The 18,859-nt window shown below is 40.8% G+C and overlaps 1 protein-coding gene across 4 annotated transcripts in view; it reads left to right on the top strand.

Annotated features, from left to right (window-relative positions):
* CPQ (carboxypeptidase Q) overlaps positions 1 to 15,378 on the top strand; it is a 163,725-nt gene extending 148,347 nt beyond the window's left edge. For all 4 annotated transcript variants that reach the window (XM_055705657.1, XM_055705656.1, XM_027814217.2 and 1 more), the window contains one exon: positions 9,547 to 15,378. In XM_055705657.1, coding sequence (XP_055561632.1) covers positions 9,547 to 9,707 — 161 coding nt within the window. In that variant the 3' untranslated portion in view covers positions 9,708 to 15,378. The remainder of the gene's footprint in view (positions 1 to 9,546) is intronic.
* Positions 15,379 to 18,859: the final 3,481 nt, after the last annotated feature.

Below are 18,859 nucleotides of genomic sequence, written 5' to 3'. Positions count from 1 at the left end.
TGGCCTTCTCAGAGGTATGAAAGTTTCTGTATGAAGAGTACTCTTCAGCTTGGGAAAAAGCTGCTGAGTTAGGATGTGATAAAAGTGTATTAAGCCATCAATGGTACAAAGAAGGTGAACGGGGAAAGGCAGGGTGCTACTACTACAGCTCACAAAGCAGGAACTGTAGGGTGCCCACATGAAATGCTCAGGCACTCCATGCATTGCCACAGGGGGCTGTGGCAGGCAGAGGTGTGAATAGGTTCAAAAATGAGATTAGTGAGCCTGTGGAGGATCTCTCCATCCTAGGTAGCCAGCCTGCAAGTGTGGGGTCATGTTTGGGCAGCACCAGCTAGCAAGACTCACCCTTTTTTTTCTTCCTTTTTTTTTTTCCCCCTTCAAAAAAGAGCCTTACTGATTTAAGACCCAGAGAAGATAAGTGGAGGAAATGCTTCCAGTGCCTTTCGCCTTTCGCTGTTGAAGCTTCATCAGTTTGGGGTTTTTTCTTCTCCAGTCAAGGACTGTTTAGGATATTATTTTAGAGTCTAGTCAACCTGTGCTCTGTAGACTAGAACTGCTTCCTTCCCTGAGACCTCATTTCTCAGGATTTCGTGTGAGTTTAGATTGAATCCCCAGCTGTCACCAGTCCTCTGCTGCAATGAGTGAAAGGTTAATGCATTGCAAAAGTAACTGTGATAATCCTGAGCTGTAATTTAGTCTGTTTACTGTATCCAGAGGATTAATTCTCAAATGCATTAAGCAAAACAAGAAATAATGCACACTTCATACTGTCTCCATTACACTCTAGTCTCATATAATTAGCCACTGAAACAACTGACTGAAAGCTTTCCCCTCTGCCTTGTTGTTTGAATCATGAATTTTAAAGACTTTTGAGAGAATGACTCAGGAGGTGAAACAGCAGGGCTTCTGGTGTAAATTTATAAGCTCTGTACTGGAAACTATTTCAGTGTCTGTAGCCATGAAACTCAAGCAACTTAGTTTGTAATTTCATCATTTGAGACTAAATGACAGGAGAACTAATGCTGTCAGCGCCCCACTAAACACCATTAGCATTCTCCATTGCCTCTGCTTACATGAAAAATGGTTAATGAAATAATTGGCATTAAAGCCAGCTATCAACTACAGGTTATCCCACAAAAGAGGTTAATGTGTGTGCCAAAATACATGCAACGCATGTCTGCAATAGTTGTGTTTTCATTACAGTAGTAGTATAAAGACTGCAGTTAAGTGAGGGCAGCTGACACAACGTCTGTGCAACACCTAGCACAGGCAGCCAAGCACGCCACAGGGCTTGCAGCAACAGGGATGCTGTGGCACGGGGGGAGGGGTGGGGGTGGGGGGAGCCTTCCAGTTTTGACCTTTCAAAACATTTAGGGCAGCAATGCTCCAGCTATGAGAAGTGAGAGGCTGTTGATTCTGTTAGTGTATGGATGTATGTGTAACCCCACACCCCCATTTCATAGGGTGTGTAGGAGTACAAAGCTGAGTTAGCACTCTGGTGTGAGGAGGAGAATGCTTTTATCATCAGTATTTACGCTTTCATGGTACACAGCAGTTTTTAACTGCGTGAAGACTGTGATGTGTCCCTTTGCCTCTTTTTTTCCTATTTCTAAGTAGTCGTTGTAAAGGAAAAGGACATATATTTCATCAAGTCTTTCTATTTCCAATGCATTGCAGTTTTTTAGCACATTCCTGAATAGTGTCGTTGGTATTAAAAAGTCCAAGTTTGCAATAAACTTGATAATGAATTAAAGGACTTTTTCTTGTTTCCTGAGGAAAAAGCAGGAAACAAAAGCAATATTTAAGGGGGGTTGGGGGAATCTGTCTTTTGTATGCAGAAAAATCACTGCAGAAATAAAAGTTTTAGATCAGGTGTTTGTGCTGACATCGTACTACAAGCAGTACCTTTGATAGTATGCAGATTTGTCTTGACAGGGAGATGAAGCTCAAACACGTAGGCGCTTGGAAGATGCAAGAAATACATGCGTTACCTTGCAAAGCCTTTGTTTTAGCTTCATAAACTTTTGGAAATACTGAGAAAAATACCCCTTATTAAGGCATTTCCAACTTTGCTGTGTAGGAGGTAGTACAGCTTGCTCAACGGTGCACTGGCCTAGGCTTGGATACATGGCATCTATTCCTTTCTGAGATGCTGTGAGAAAATGAATGTGCTGTTTCATCTCTGCATGCCTCTCTCATCCTGCAGTCCCTCTTGTCTGTTTAGAGTGTATGTTCTGAGCTGGTGTCTTTTCTATTTGGAGCGGTATATATACTGTGTAAAATAGTGGAGTGGCAATTCTGTCAGCTCCTCTAGGGATTACTGTAAAATGAAACCTAAAAAAGTTACACATTGTTGTAATTCATTACCATATTAACTTCACTATATATGGCAATGTACATGTAGAGGTCAGTATCTCAAGGATCTAACTGTAATACTGAAGACCCACCACACCCAAGAGAGGTTATACAAACAGTGGGGAATTTCCCATCATATTTGAAAATTTCATGGAATCATTGTCTTGTGAGATTTACTTGAAAGTGAAGACAACTGGCAAGCTGTTGATAGGACTGTACAGCAAACATGTATTGACTTCAAGACTCGCATTTGGCTTTGGCAATTAAATGCTATTTGGGATATAAAAAAGAGAAGAAAGAAAATGTAGGGAGGAATGTAATGCAAAATGTTTTACACTGAAAAAATACTCTGGAGTTACTATACACTTTCCCTCTTGAAGATATGTGTTTTATGGAAACTGCCTTTTTAATCATTCTGATAATCAATAACTACTTTTCCAGTCATTGTTTGCACAAGTGACAATAATTTTAATGCTTAAATATCTGGCAATAAAGTTTAATTCTAATGATATATATGAAGGCAGTGTGTATGAAGGCAGTGGTGCCTGACAGTAATTGACAAGAAGCAGTGGTCATCACTGACATGCTCATCATTCATTTTGTGGTTCATTCGTCCTTTTACCTCAATAGCAGCAACGTGTCTTCTGAAGTTGGCAAGAAAAAAATGTGGTAGACAGTTTATTGACATACGAAGAACTGGTGTCTAATGTGGTAGTGTAGGGCAGGTAAATATTCTGATCATCAGCTAATTAATATTCACATAGTGCATTTCATGCTGAGATCAGAAGCTAGATAAGATGAGCTCGTTTTCGCAATTCCTTAACGTATGTGTGTGTGTTTTCATCAAGATACTCTTACACAGCTGATCGCTGAAAATACGTTGTCAGTATCGACTACCAAAGCAGCTGCTTTTACCTGCCTTATGCAGTGCATCACACTGTGTATGAGACAGCTGGTTATTCAGAGGCTCATGAAATGAGTTCAAGACATGAATGAGCTTGAATTGAAGAATCTGTTTATGGTGTGTCAATTATAAGAGATGTCTGAATGAGCCAAGGAGACAGCAGCATGGGTTAGTGAGTCCCACAGAATGGTTGAGGTTGGCAGGCACCTCTTGAGCTCCTAAGTCCACCCCCCTGCTCAAGCAGGGTCAGCTGTGCAGGTTGCCCAGGACCATGTCCAGTCAGGTTTTGAATATCCCCAAAGATGGAGACTTTACAGCCTTTCTGGGTAACCTGTCCCAGTGTTTGACCACCCTCTCATTAAAAAGTGTTTTCTGGTGTTCAGGTGTGTTTTAATGTATTTTGATTCATGGTGATTGTCTCTTGTCCAGTCAGTGTATAAGGCTGAGGAGAGCCTGGCTCCTTCTTCTTTATTCCCTCCCATCTGGTATTATACAGACCTCTTCTCCAGGCTGGACATCCCCAGCTCTGTCAGTCTTTCTTCATATGAAAGATGCTTCAGTCCCTTAATCCCTGTGCTGGACTCCAGTAAGGAGCTCCAGATGGGTAGATGGAGAGATGCCGTTTCTCGAGATGGTGCCCCCAGTGGAGTGGCACAAGAGGTAGCGTATCTTACTCCTGCTCCATGAGGTAGCCACAACCTGGGGCTAGGAAACAAGGTCCTGATGCCATGTTCGTGACAGTACCTTGGGCAAGTCATAAACAGGGCAGATGGAGGGGGTGGCAGTGTTGGCAACAGTAGCAGCAAAAGTTTGGAAGGCAACAGTTGTTGTGTTTGGTTGTTGCTTCTGGTAATTCACATTAATAAACCAAAAAAGCAATGGACTGCTTTGGTGCAGGTTTATACCGTTGCCTTGTTTTTCTTACAACTGCATGACAGTGAATCAACTCATGAAGAATCACTTGCACTTGATGGCAAAGCTTGGAAGATGGCAAGTCTTAAAAGAAGGTGCAGCACTTGGGGAAGGGAGAAGAGGTAAACTGTATATTTATTTGAACTGTGTGTAGCAGACCTGCAATACCTAGGATTAATGTTTCCTAGGAGCTGGATTTGATCACAGGACACCTGCCTGCTGTGCTAAGGGTACCCCTGTGATCAATGATTTTGTCAGCTCAGATGACATCAGTATCACCCCAAACCCCCCAGTGCAGTGTGGGTTTTCAACAGGCATTTGATCACACAAGAGCATATGCTGGTTGTGCATGTTTTTAAAATTATTACATTTATGGAGTAAATTGATCTGTTTGGCAAGTTCTGCCCTGCTCTGTAACCTGATGACAAAATTTGTTTCATCTGCAGCCTGCTCAGCACACAGAATCACTAACAGGTCAGGTATAAGGAAACGAGCTCAGAAGGAGTTGAAAGCAGAAAACCAAAACAAAATAAAAACCCACAACCTCCACAACAAAGAAACCAGAAAGCCCAACGTGAGATGTTAGAGGCATTACTGAGTGTTTGCCTCTGACCCTACTTATGCAACTCTTTCCCACAAAGGGCAAGTAAGGTCGTGCCTTGGTGTGCCAAGGAGAACCCTGCTTTAAGTTCCAGGAACACACACATTGTGCTACCAAATAGTGGACTGCTTGGCCCCAGCAGCTGCTCCAAACATGAGACATAAGTTCTCTGGTCCCTCCATCAGACCCATGTCAATGAGTCCCACCAGGCACCTGAGGGATCACAAGTGGCACTAGATTGCTGCTAAGTATCTGAAAAGCACCCCTGTACTAAAGAGGGTTTCCTGCCACTTTGTAATGGGACTATGAATTATCTGTTTATTACCTTATTAAAGTTGTAAATTATTATTTTCAGGTTTTCATTTCCAGCGTCTTCGATGCATTCAAATAATAAGTACAGCATTTTTGGCAGTGGTTTTTAACATTCCTTGTTTTCATGCCACAACACCTACTACATCCAGCTAGAAGCAGTTTCTCACTGATTGCCTTACTGGCCAGCAGTGTTCCTCAGTGATTCACATCACTGTAAATGTGAGCAGACTGAAAAAGGACAATTAAAGAGGGTTGTCTGGCAAACATCTTTTTTTTAAATCAGTGCTCTGCAAACAAAGGAAAGCAGCAAAGTGCATAAGACGTGACAGTGGAGCACCCAGCCTATCTATTGCTTTTCTGTTTGAGTATTGGTTCCACCGAGAACAGTGATGAGTGGCGCTTCTCAGACATTGGTACTGGGGGACCATCGCTGTTTAATGTCTCTGTTGGCGACATGGACGAGTGGGATCGACAGCACCCTCAGCAAGTTTGCTGATTACACCAAGCTGTGTAGTGGAGTTGACACACTGGAGGGAAGGGATGCCATCCACAGAGATCTTGACAGGCTTGAGAGGTGGCCCCGTGTAAACTTCATGAAGTTCAGCAAGGCCAAATGCAAGGTCCTGCACGTGGGTCGGGGCAACCCCAAGCACAAATACAGGCTGGGTGGAGAATGAATTGAGAGCAGCCCTGTGGAGAAGGACTTGGGGTATCGCTTGACAAGAAGCTCAGCGTGACCCAGCGATGTGCGCTTGCAGCCCAGAAAGCAAATGATATCGTGAGGTGCATCAAAAGCAGCATGGCCAGCAAGTTGAGGGAGGTGATTCTCCCCCTCTGGTCTGCTCTTGTGAGACCCCTCCAGTGTCCTGCGTTCAGCTCTGGGGCCCCCAACATAAAAAGGACCTGCTGGCGCGAGCCCAGAGGAGGGCCATGACGATGGTCAGAGGGCTGGAGCCCCTCTGCTGTGAGGACAGGCTGGGAGTTGGGGTTGTTCATCCTACAGAAGAGAAGGCTCCGGGGAGACCTGACAGTGGCCTTGCAGTACCTGAAGGGGGCCTAAGGGAAGCTGGGGAGGGGATTTGACCACCCTGGTCTAGTAAAAGGTGTCCCTGCCCTTGGCAGGGAGGTGGGACTAGATGACCTTTAAAGGTCCCTTCCAACCCAAACCATTCTATGATTCTACCTGTGTAACACCTCCCATCTGAGGATTTTTAAGTACTTAATTAGACCTTTCAGACTCTTGTAAGGCTGTATGCTATCCCCTTTCTCGGTGGCTGGCATGGAGATGGGTGAATAATTCATAGGTCTATGAAACATGGCTACTCATCTATTTTACTCGACTGCTGGCTTATGTAGCTGGTAAAAATAAACCTCCATTTGTTGCTGGCTGTTGTTCCTGAGGTAAATATTAGGTAATAGCAATAAAACAAAAGCTAAGATCAGTTTTAGGTGAAAGAACAAAATTACTAGTAATTGGAGTTTTAAAACTTATATCTAGGTGAGTTTTCCAGTTTCTTTCAAGCTTCTGGAAGTGGCATTTCTGGCTTTCAGGAAGATTTTGTTTGAGAAGGGTTAACAATTCAGTGGCTATCGAGGATACAGTACAGTCAGCCAGCTGATGTGCTTTGAAACCTCACTGTTTGAAGTGTGATGCAGAATCCTTCTCTCCCTGTCCCTGCCTTCTGTAGGATGGCTGCTTGTGCTCTCAGCATTGCTGCTTCTGTTAGTTTTTTTGAAAAGGGGCTGTAGGATCCGACGGACTTTACTCAGGTGACCCAGCATGACCACAGACCATGGAGCTCCACAGAACTTCCCTCTTTACGGTCATCTGCAGGGATTGATCTCAGTCCTAGATGCATTTACCAGTGAAATGGCACTAGCCAGTGTCTTGCCCACAGCCTGGCGACCTCTGGAAGCCATAAATATCTCCAGGCAGCTAACATCAACATGGAGAAGTCTCAGGTTTGGAGCAGGAGACATAAAAATTGCTTGCAGTCGTATCTGTGCCACAGGGTGTTTCATGTCTAGAGGCTTGCGTGAGGCCCTCGGCTGTAAACTGCTCTTGTGCTCAAAGCCAAGAACATGGATTTTCACTTTTGTTTCTAATTATATAGGCTAAAACTGCTTTCTTAGGGTCTTTTCCTTAGTCTCACAAGATATTTACAGCTCACTGACTTTAATGCTAGCCCAAGACATGAAAGAGACAGCACAGCCAGTTTACGAACCCTTTGATACTCTGTGTACTCACACTCTGATGTTTCTTGCGCATTAATTGCTTGATGCCAAAGTCAGATAATTTTCTGATTTTTAAAGTCAATTTAGAGAAATAAATCTGTTTCAGCATTTCAGGGATTTAAACATTTCAAAGCAAAGGGTGTTTATCCTTGTTCCATTCACAGAGATAAAACACTACTCTGTAAATCCGTAGTTAATGTGAATAGCAAAATGTTTGCAACAAATTCCAGGCAACCAATTTTTGTCTTGAGTCGTACAAAAGTGTCCAAAAATTGCAATGGGTTTGCCTCAGTGGCTTAACTTGTAATGTGTCCTTAGTGCAGAAGTCTGTCAGTTAAAGAATTTATTGTTGTTCAGCCCTTTTATCATTGTATATATTTTAAATAATTCAGAATCAAATTTTAAAAGTGAATACGAGTTGACATAAATTCAATGCTAAAATTATTGGACCATAATTCAGCACCTGTAACCTACCCAGTGACTCCTGTCTTGCTCCAACTCAGTAGCAAACAAGTCTTAAAAGCAAGAAGAGCCTCTTAAAATTAAATCAATCACGATACCATATAACCATATGCTACAGCATTTGGCCTTCTGCGTATTATCTTACGAAGGGATCTTCATCTTGGATAGAATTATAAAATGCATTACCTTTCCATTCCTTCTTTCTGAAATGGCAGTGAAACAAGCCATCCAAGTCAGTCCCCATTAGAGCAATAGAAACATGCCTGTAAACCACAGTGAGAGCTGGACTCTGTCCTGAATGACTGTACAAGTGATCAAAAGATACGTATTATAGGAATGTACAGTTATGCTGTCAGAAATTTTGCTTTCATTCTCTTCAAAGGCTTCAGGCATCTCAGGGAAACCCAAGAAAAATCATAACTAAGTCTTACGAGCACACATGAGTTTATCAGAGCCTTCATCATCTGATACTGATTTCCACTGAGTGTAAATAAGTATATGAATAATTTATTTACATCGTCTTTATAATCAAACAGTCCTGGGTTTTTTCTGTCTTCCTTGGCATAGTAGGCTTAGCCTCTGTTTGTTTCCGCCCGGGGCCCATAGCTCTTACTGGTGAATTCACATCAGTGCTTGTTCTCTGGGATTGATGACCAAGCGAGGAAGGGGTCTGTTGTGCTAGGTGGGTCCTACCCTGGGAGCTGTGCACCTCCTAGCCCCAGTCAGCGGGAGGCCAAGGGAATCTACACAAAGGAATTGCAAGCAGTGGATCTGTGTGGTGTGGGAAAATATCACATCTACTTATTTTCGAAATGTGGGGTGGAATTCTGTTAACGATGGCAGGGTTAATGAGATTAAAACAAAGCAGATGGAGGCTGATAGAACCAGAGAAGAGGCAGAGTAATGAACTGGGAGAGAAGTTGCAAAGGGATAGAGGGGATCAGTGGGGACTGGACCAGGCAGAAAATGGCCGGGGTGCAAATCCCCCACCAGTGTCTCTGCTGCTGTGCCCGGTGGGGTGGCACTTTCTCCTGCTCCTGTTGGTTTTGGTCTGCCTTGCGGCCTTGAGTGATGCCTCACTGGCATTAGTTGTGCTCCCTGAGCCCACCTGGCTTGCAAAAGAGTAGTCCTTTCCCTGCCCGTGTGCTCCCAGAGGCAGTCAGTTGTTCCCAAATGGGAAGATCTGCGGTTTCACCCCAGGTGCTTCTGCCCCAGCCGATGAGGAGTCATGACTGCAAGGGTTATGTAGTTGGGGGCTACCTGGGTTACCCTAGATTGTCTAGAAAACTGCTTTGAAACCGCACATCCTTGTGACGAACAGGGGCTCAAAAGTAGAAGCAAATTCCAAAGTGTTCCCCAACACAAATAACAGCAAGGAAAGGATCTGTAACTCAGTCGTAACTCATCGTCAGAGCAGTGGGAAGAGGAATGGAGGAAGCGCCACCACATGTGGGGTTGTAGGGATTTTCCTGCTTGGACTTTGGTAGTCCTAGAGGAAAACAGATGTATACTGTTGCTGAGGAAGTGAGTCTCCCAGGGGAAGGTCGGCTTTTCCCCAGTGTGAATTTTTGCTGCCTCAAGCTCACTCAAGTCAATTAACAAAAACCCTGCAAACTGCAGATGCCACAGCTCTGTGCAGTTATTATATGGAACTTTATACGGTTGCATGTGGTTTTAATCATAAACCCAGGAATGGATTTAAGTTTATATTCCTCTTCAAATATTTGTGTTCCTATAAAGGAATATTGCCCATTTTTCTCTGTAGGTGCCAGCTTGCGTGATGACCTCAGTAAATACTTCTGGTTTCATCATTCTCACGGGGACACGATGACAGTTCAGGATCCAAACCAGATGAATCTGTGTGCTGCTGTTTGGACTGTTGTCTCCTATGTAATTGCTGACATGGAGGAGATGTTGCCAAGGTAATAAAACAGCAAGAAAGAAGATTTCTGTTCTTCAGCAAAGACTGTGAGTCCACTAATGCATGTGGTTTACAGCTGTGGGAAATTCTGCTTTTTACCCTGATTTTGTGTATTATGATGTCAGTTTTCCTCAAAACTCATGTGCTCTTTTATACATTCCTGTTCCTTTTTGCTGTTTTGATATCTTCCATTTGTGATTTTTACTTAAAATTTCTTCTATTAAGTACTTTTTGAATTTCTGATGCAGGTATAATACCTCTTTGACTATGACATAATAACCATTTGTATGCAGAGTGGTCCTGTGCTGCAGTAAAAATATACCAAATAAATTAGTTGCATCAGAATAATTAATGTATTGAGTTAGTGTACACATTTATGGTTTTGTTCTCTGTCTTTCACTCTATGCATTAGAATGAAATACTATTAATGAAGCAGCCCTTTTTACTCTCATAAGATAATACTGTAGTTTCTATACAGTTTTCAGGTTATTGGACAAATTCATCTTGGCTGTTTTAATGGTAATATATGGTAAAATGGTCAAATAATGGTCAAAATGCTAAAATAATAGGGCTTTTAATAGTTTGTTCAGCTCCTGCTGTTAAATTTTACTAAAGGTCACTTGATGTGAGGCTCAGATAAAACACAGCACAGAGGACAAGAAGCCAGCCACAGGACTCCCAGATCTCCTGTGTTTCTTCAGGAGAAAGCTGTGCATGTCCTTTTCTTTCTGATGGAAGACTCACCATAGTGACATGCAGAGAATTTCATGTGGCAGTTTTTCTCTGAAATGCCATGATGTTTCAGAAACGGCATCACAGCTGTGATTTGTGACCTTCACTACCTGCCAGCTGATATCCAAATGAAGCATAAGAGCAGATTTTGATTCCGACTTCTGAAGCCGTTCCCAACTGCCCCTCTCTTGCAGAGATGCTCTCCTGCTGGAAGCTGGGTGAGAGGACACTGGTACATATGCACTTTAATGGAGGAATTAACCTGGGAATTTCATTCTTGTATACTTTGTTGGGTTTTGGTATTTTTCCTGCTCAAAAATTATGACCATTCAGATAACTTCAGGGCTATCTATAGAGAAGATATAACTGGTGTTGGGGAATATTTTCAGCTGTATGATTTCTGTTCATTTCTTTGCGACATGGCGCTTGTTTCTGCTTTTAAATTTTACAATGAGCAAGCTTACTGATGTGAATAACTGCTGCAATATAATCAACACCAAACAACTAATGTAACGAACAATATGGAGTATTAAACCAAATGGCAGGCAGTCCCTGGTGCTGTTAATCAGTTCTGTCGTTGAGCAGTAGCTGAGTGATGAGCCATTCATTTTTATAGAATTAATAACCATGATATCTGTTTACCATGATAATAGCTGTTTTACATCAAATTTATTAAATATTTCAATTTTCCCTCCAAATCACTTCAGGAACATAAAGGCTGCCTGGAGATACTCTGCTCTTTCTTTTTAAAGAATTAGTATTGATATAAAGTTAGCAAAATTTCCTCTGCTTCCAAGGCATGATGTTTATGCTTCTTTTTCCTGGTTTGCTAGACAAGAGCACAGCTGGTGGTGCTCACCACTGACGTGTCCTCAGCTGTCTCTAAATCCAGCTTTTTGACCTTCATGGGATATTACTATTTCCTGAACTACATTCCACGTCTTTCACTCTCAAGGTATGCCACTTTGTACATCAGAGATTCAGAAGGGTTTTCCATGAAGTTACATTTATTGTTACAAATCTTAACCTCTGCTCACATGGAAACAGAGTTTATTTGTGGTTTTCTCCATTGCCTCAAGTCAAATGGAGAATCTCTGGTGTCAAGAATACTTCTGCAGAGGAGAAGAACACTGCGTTATGCATGTGGCACCACAGCACATCCCAAGATGTACTTGTTGGCTCCTATGATCCATAAGATAAGCCTCAAAGATTAAAACTTGTGATGCCCCTGAAGAAAATCTAACCTTCATGTCAACTTCAGATACACTTCTCTGGAGAGAAGCTTTACAGAGTGGGTTTGGAAAAAAATGTTCAAAAATCAAAAAATTGCCAACTTATTTTTATAGAAATGGTGAAATAGTGAAATTTAAAACATTTTAGTTTTCAAATTGACAAAGAATTTTTTACATGTAAAACCAGGTTCCATTAAAATAAGACATTGGCTTTTTGATTCCTCTCATCTGTAATAGTTCTCAGACCTAAAAGTCCAACTATTCACAGTGCTCTCCTCATAACCTGTCTGTTCAGATGTACCTCTCTCAAAAATTTCCATAAATGAAGAGATGCTAATACATTTCTTTCCTTTCCCAGTGGGATTTTTTACCTTCTGTGCAGTAGCTCATCTTTATCCCTGCTCAGTGTAGCAATTATACTGTTTCAATTAGTGGCAATTAAACATATATTGGCTGGTCAATTTTCAGTTCAAGAGCACTTCTAAAGCGATCCAGAAAACATAACTTTGCTTTCCACTGGCATGCCCCCTTTGATCTTGGAGGATGTTTCTCAACTTTACTTGAGAAAGTAATAGCTGAAGATACCATTTTTATTATTATGATTGTCAGGGTCAGCTGCCATAAATCTGTGCTTTTCATAAGTATTTTGATGACATTCTAAGGTAAAGGGGCCATGTGTACATTTCCCTCCACTAAAATAAAATGCTATCTTTGACTAGATTGCTTTTTGCCTGCATAGATGTGTGAGCCGAGAGTTGAAAAAACAGCAGCAGCATTTAAATATAGGTTAAAAATTTAAATTTCAAATAAACATTTTCCTCACAGTATTACAAATCTCTTGCATCTGCTGGGAAGGGAGGCCCCTGGGTAGCCTTCCTTTCTGCTGCAGCTCGAAGGTTTCAGACATAGTTAAAGAAGGACAGGGCCAATACATAATTCATTTACCCAACTAGACTATAACACAAATGCTGATGAAAAGTCTCTTTTCAATACTGTATAATGTAACATAGGTAATTTTCTGAGTAGTAAAAGAATTGCAGGATAGGAAACCGAGTTGGCGCTTTTGTCCTTCATGTGTCAAGACATTATTGGAGTTTCACTGTCTCTTTGAATGATTCAGTTCTAGGTGATCCCACAAGATCTTTACTTCCTTTTAAAATAATTAGAAACAAAGAAAGAGAGCTGTTTCCTGGAACAAGAGATGAAGTGATGCTTCTGCTGCTGCTACACTGCAAATATCCTTGGCTGTATATTTAGTTAGCATGCTTCCCCCGTAACAGTTTAAGACACTTCCATTTACCATAAGTAAATATCAAACTGATCTTGATATCTATATCTGTCTCATGAAATATACATACCATCTAAATGTGCCCAAATGATTAATTTACTGCTGTGTAATGATTAGCATAAAAATCTCATCACTGCACAGGATAGAAATGTTACCACTAATTGCTGGTTGAAGTGAACAATGTTTTCTGCATAGAAATTAATGATGCATGCATCACAGCTCTTGAATGGGAAAATTCAAGACTTTCTGGAAAAGGAGCATCTTTGGGGTTTTTTCTTCTTTTTTTCTGCTAAATCATAGGGGAGATGGATCATATGTAGTAGAAGGGAATATTATTTTGTGCACAGTCCATTTTATCTTTGCACCACACTTACAGAAATGTTTTAACTTACACCTTTTGTAATCTTCTGTGTATAGCAGATGCATGGAAGCACTGTCCAACGCACACCATAGTCTTTCATGGCCATTGATTCTGGAAGCTCTAGCCCTTTTGCCCAAAGGTTTGACCAGCTATGGAGCTGTGATTTATAGTTACAATTGTTCAATAAATACATTGTGTTAGCACCTGATTAAGGTCTTTAGGCTCCTCTCTTCTTAATAATCCTCTTTGCCTTTGGAGGAGGGACATCAATGACAAGTTTATATCCAGCTCTGTGTCTAGCTTGCAGTTTGATTTCACTTCAGGACAGATTAAACACCTTTAGTTTATGTTAAGTTTTTATTTTGGGGGTGTTTTTTTGGTCTTTCACTGTCATTTGCAGCACCTGTACTGTGATATGGATATCAGGAATGAGTATGTGACTGAAAAAATCTGCGTATTTTGTGCCTTGGGGCTCAGGAACTGCAAGACGCAATTGAGATGACTCGGAAGAGCAACACATAAGCACATGGGTGAGAGCTCCATCAGGGCCACCACTTGCCATTACCACTGGCCTGTGTTACTGGCAGACAGAGCTTTGTGATCAGTGCAATGAGTTTTCATCACTAGTCATGATTTTCTATATAACTCCATGAAAATCAGGTTTATAGAAAGCAAAGAGGGAAGCTCTGGAGGACAGACCACAAAAATTAGAGCAAGGTAACACTGAGGCAGGGGCTGTGGCTTCAAGTACCGATGTTTTACTTTGCTTTGCTGGATGAGTTCGGGAGCTCTACCTAAACCTGCCCGAGTTTCACTGCTAAATGGTGGTGGTGGTGTTTGCTGCTCATGTTTGATGTAGTCTGATTTAACAACAGTGTGTTAAAACATAGATGCGTGTAAAACATAAGTTCATAGCAGAAGTGAGGTTCTATTGGAGGAGAGGAGTAAGGGGTTAATGCCTTTTAGCTGCATGAGAATTCATCTGTAAAATGTGTCTTTTACTAATTACCGTTTGCATTTACATTACTTGCATTATTTGTATTTACATTTGCTAATTGCATTTACTATTTGTCATGACAAACAAAAAGAAATATTCCTCCTTCAGATACTGCCATTTCAAAACAGAATTTGGACATTAGGCATATCCATTTTAAACTAATAGTACTTTGCATCCAGGAATGGTGTGGTATGATGTATGCAAAATGGTCGCATACAATGCCATCTATATATATAATTTCACAGCTTTGGACCATCACACACATGCTAAGTCTGTTTCACAAAATCAGTGGCCGTACAGTGGGGCAGTATGGGCAAAGGGAATAGGTTAAATGGTTTTCAAATAGCCATGCAGCCTGTCAGTCCTGAAGTTAAGTTTCAGGTACAGAAGTTCCTACCTCAGCCAAACTGTGCTGCCCATAAATGAGTTACTAGTTTGTTTTTATACCACTGAGGTGATTTTGAAGCTGAAGTATAACATTTAGTGCAAAAGTGACATTTTTGACTGAGCATGTGCAACACTGGACTGCAAATTCAAGAGAGAGAAATGAGAAAATTATTTTTGTGGTTTTTCTCTCAGTTAACCAAGCTAGTGATTTATATTGACCTTAAAACATATTAACACACACCTACACACATTTCTCCCTCTATGCATAATACGGAAAATCTTTCTTATCAATGATTATTTCATTTCTTCTTTTTATCAGGGTGTGTACTTTATAAGCAGAAGTTGCCAAAAAATATCTGGATTTACAGAGTAGCAACTATATTCTTAGTCTCAGTAGGAATTCAGGTAATAGTGCAGCAAGCATCTTGATAAGACTGATGTCCTGTGCGTGGACTGAACCTTTGGGAAAGTCTTTGAAACTGTGATTTCATTGAGGTTCTTTGTGGCTTGTGTTATAATTTCTGGGATATTTTGACTTCACCTTTGTGAATGTGATTATTCAATATGTTACTTATCTTGGATTGTCTGTATCTTTTGCTTTTTCCAGGGATGTTATGGCAGTGGTATAGCTACAGAGAATTCATATCATTGCCTGTACTTAAAAGCAACTTCCCCAGTTCTTTTGCACTTCAAGTCATCATTTTTTGTTTTGCTCTAAATGCTTTTAATGTAATACACAATGTAGAGGCTAATGATTGTTCAAAAGCAGGTAACAAAATATCCACATTTTTACATAAGTCTGCCATGCTGTTCTTCCTGTAGCTATTATCAAGCTTTAGCTCATCAGTAACATGAGTTTAATAAGAGGAATTACTAGAAAGTGAGTCATGAGACATTTAACCATGGAAAGTTTAACAGGCATAAATCACTGCATGGTTTCTGAATGGAAATAAAATGTTGACAGCTTTACCCTCCAAATTGCTTATCATAGAAACAGAGAAAGCTATAAATATCCACAAGAAAATGCATGCTTCTTTTCAGCAGTGATTCCCAATGCTGAGTTCTGTGCAGTAGTTATTTTAAGCCTTTATAATGTAGGCTGAACCTTTAACATGAAACCTCAAAAAGCAAATGCACACTAGTTTTGAATGCCTGTATGCTTTTTTTGTCACGGAAGACAGGGAACAGCTCTATTGGTAACTCAGCCTAGCTTTGGTATTGCTGTCCCTCCAAGCAGGGGTCCCTTCTGGCTATATGGCAAGCTTATTGGAAGGATAAGTACGAGCAGTAGAAGAAATTACTTAAAAATCTGGTCTCGTTAGATCTTCATAAAATGATGAAAGTGGTGGTTTTTTAATGCAGAAATAGCTGAACTTAGGTTTTGGCATGTACAGTTGTAGAAGCCTCTTCTCGTTTCTCTAATAAACAGCAGTGTCTCCATATGTATGAGAAGATAATAAATGACATAATTCAGTAAACTGTATAAGTACCGCATGTATTAAACAACAACCTATCTAAGTTACAAAAAATGAATCCATTTATCAACAGGAACAAATCTTTAAATATGAAGAGAGGATTAATTTCCAAGTTGTTAGAAGGAAGCAGATGTGATAGAAGGAAGTGTACACTTCTGCTTTCAGTTGAGCAAAAATTCATTTCTGGTGTTTCACATCATGAGTTTGATTGAACTGAAAGGAGAGGTTAGAGAAAATGTGCGTATGTCTCTCTGTTGAGCAAAATCCCGACAGTGCTTGCTAGCATCAGTAAAGGCTGCTGCACATCGGAAGCTCTCTGGTTAGGGGTTCTCCATGCCCTACATGTTTGATAACACACTGGGTGCGCTGTATTCCCAGAACTAACTATGTGAGTTTGAATTTATAGGGTGAGGACCAGAAGCCTTTGTTGGGCACATTCTGCAAAAAGTGTGTGACGCAGCTGTTCTTGATACCACATCTTCATGTGACAAATAATAAACCGGCTGTTGGTAGCTCAGCCACTCACCTCAGCCTGGGTGGTTGCCTTGTGGTCCTGTGGAAAGGGTAGTCACTCCAGGCTTCATCTAAAGGAAGGGGAACTGAAGATCACTAACCAGATTCCAGGAGTTTTGTTGACCTCTTTCTGTACACCTAATGTAGAATTGCCACGGAGAATCTTTCTGCTCATCCCCTGGGTGCAGAGGTCCTTTGCATCTGTGCTCCCATAGAGCTGGAATGAGGAGTTTTCATGCCTGGTGATGGTGTGGAGGTGAATACTTTTTTTTTTTTTCTTTTTTTTTTTCATTTCAAATGCTAGAAGTTCAAGAAGAGCTCAGGGTCACAGACTCTTTTTTTTCCTCCCAAATAGCCTGAATTGCAGTTCAAACTGCTGCAGTACTTGTATGTCTTTTAGGCTTGGATTTGCAATGGATTTGTGATATATAACATTGTCATCACACTGTGAAATCACTGAAGTCTAATACTTCTCATGTTCCATATCTCTACATTTCAGAGCTGTGTCTAAACAAGCAGGAACAGTAATGGCTGTCAGCGGAGTGCTTGACAGTATCTTCAAAGCAGAAGAACTGAGTAAACATTTGCTGTGTGTGCTCTATTAGGTGTCAATGAAAGTTTTATCCCTCCCTTCCTCATCTGTGAAGCGATGGATGGGGAAAACATTACTGCCCTGTGTTTTTGCAGCAGTTAGTCTTAGAGTTGCTGCTACAATACTTCTAAATTGGTTTGAGGTGTAAGATTATATGAGACATCAGGATCTGGCAAACCTCAGAGAAGTTGCAAATGTGGCAACATTGTTTATGGCTCAGTGTTTATTGACACAGTAGTGGATCATCCTTTGAAACACAAGTATAAGAGTTTTGCAGTATTTGCAGAAACATTTTGCTGACCAGCTAAGGCTCTGAAAGACCTCTGTTACTTTATTGTTGTAAACTAACCAGGGAAATGAATACTTTTTTTAATGTACCACTTTTAGATTCCTCTATGGAAAAAAAACCCAAAACATCGGCCCAGTTTAAAATAACTTTAGGAAGAGCTTCCAGAGTTCCTTTGAGTTACACTGGCTTAAAATATGAAGAAACAAAAGTTGCAGCTTCAGATAAACATTGGTCAACTAAGTAGGAATTTCTTTAAAAACATTTACAAATGTGGGCAGATGGCGTCGGGTGTTCTGGACTGTAACAGAGCAAGCAGTTACATTAGACTCTTTCTTTTCACCAAAGTTATCCTGATTTTTACAAAAATCCCCCTATTGCCATTAATCTCCAACATTCTAACAAGCTCTACATTTACTACCATGCTGTAAAGGTTTACTTTCTCGCCTTTTTTTTTTCCCCCTTAGAATAAGCTCAGTCTAGTGGTTTTAACTTAAGACAATAAACCAGGAACTCCCAAGTTCTAATTCTGCCTTGGTAACTGTCTTGCTGGGTGGTCTTGGCACACCCTAAAGGTATGCCTTCTGTGCAGATTTAATTTGTCAAAAACTAAAAAAAAAAAAAAAACCAAATATGTCTGTTTCCAAGCCTGGATGAAGCCAGAGGTGTGGGGCACTGTTTGTTCTAATAGGGTATCTTTTCTCTTCAGTCATAACCTCTGAACAGCTGAGGTTTGGGCATCTTCTAATTTACACTCTGTAAAAAGAGGTAAATTAACCTTGCAGCTGAATAGTACTCCACCTTGGCTGAAATTCGAATACTGTTGCCATCCATCTTCACTGTGGCTGATTCACAGTTTGGAATGGAAAAGACGTCAGAATTTGGTGGGGGTTTTGACCTCAAAACAGATGAACCCTTGGGAGTTGTGGAGTATTTTCTGTTCGTTAAAAAAATGGGACCCTCTGCATGTGAAATTGTAGGTGCTTCCCTTCAAAGTTCTGCACAGAGGCTTCTAGAAAATAACATTGAGGGGAAAAAATAGAAATGCTTAGTATAAAAACCATCATGTGTAGTAATAGCATGAGCCTGGAAAGAGGGAGTATATTCCAGATTTGAAGTGTTGGGATTTGTTTATTTTTTTCAAAAATAAGAGTCAGGATAATAAAACTGCAGAGTCAGTTCAATAAATTGTCTATTCTTAATCCAAAGTAATTTTCTTTTGGCTGTAGGAAATAAGCCGTATGGAAGTCAATTCAGAAAAAATGCAACAAACAGAAATAAAGTCCCACCCTTC

This window comes from Falco cherrug, chromosome 3 (genome assembly GCF_023634085.1).
Source record: "Falco cherrug isolate bFalChe1 chromosome 3, bFalChe1.pri, whole genome shotgun sequence".
Lineage (NCBI taxonomy): Eukaryota > Metazoa > Chordata > Aves > Falconiformes > Falconidae > Falco > Falco cherrug.
This window is presented reverse-complemented; position numbering and strand designations above follow the sequence as displayed.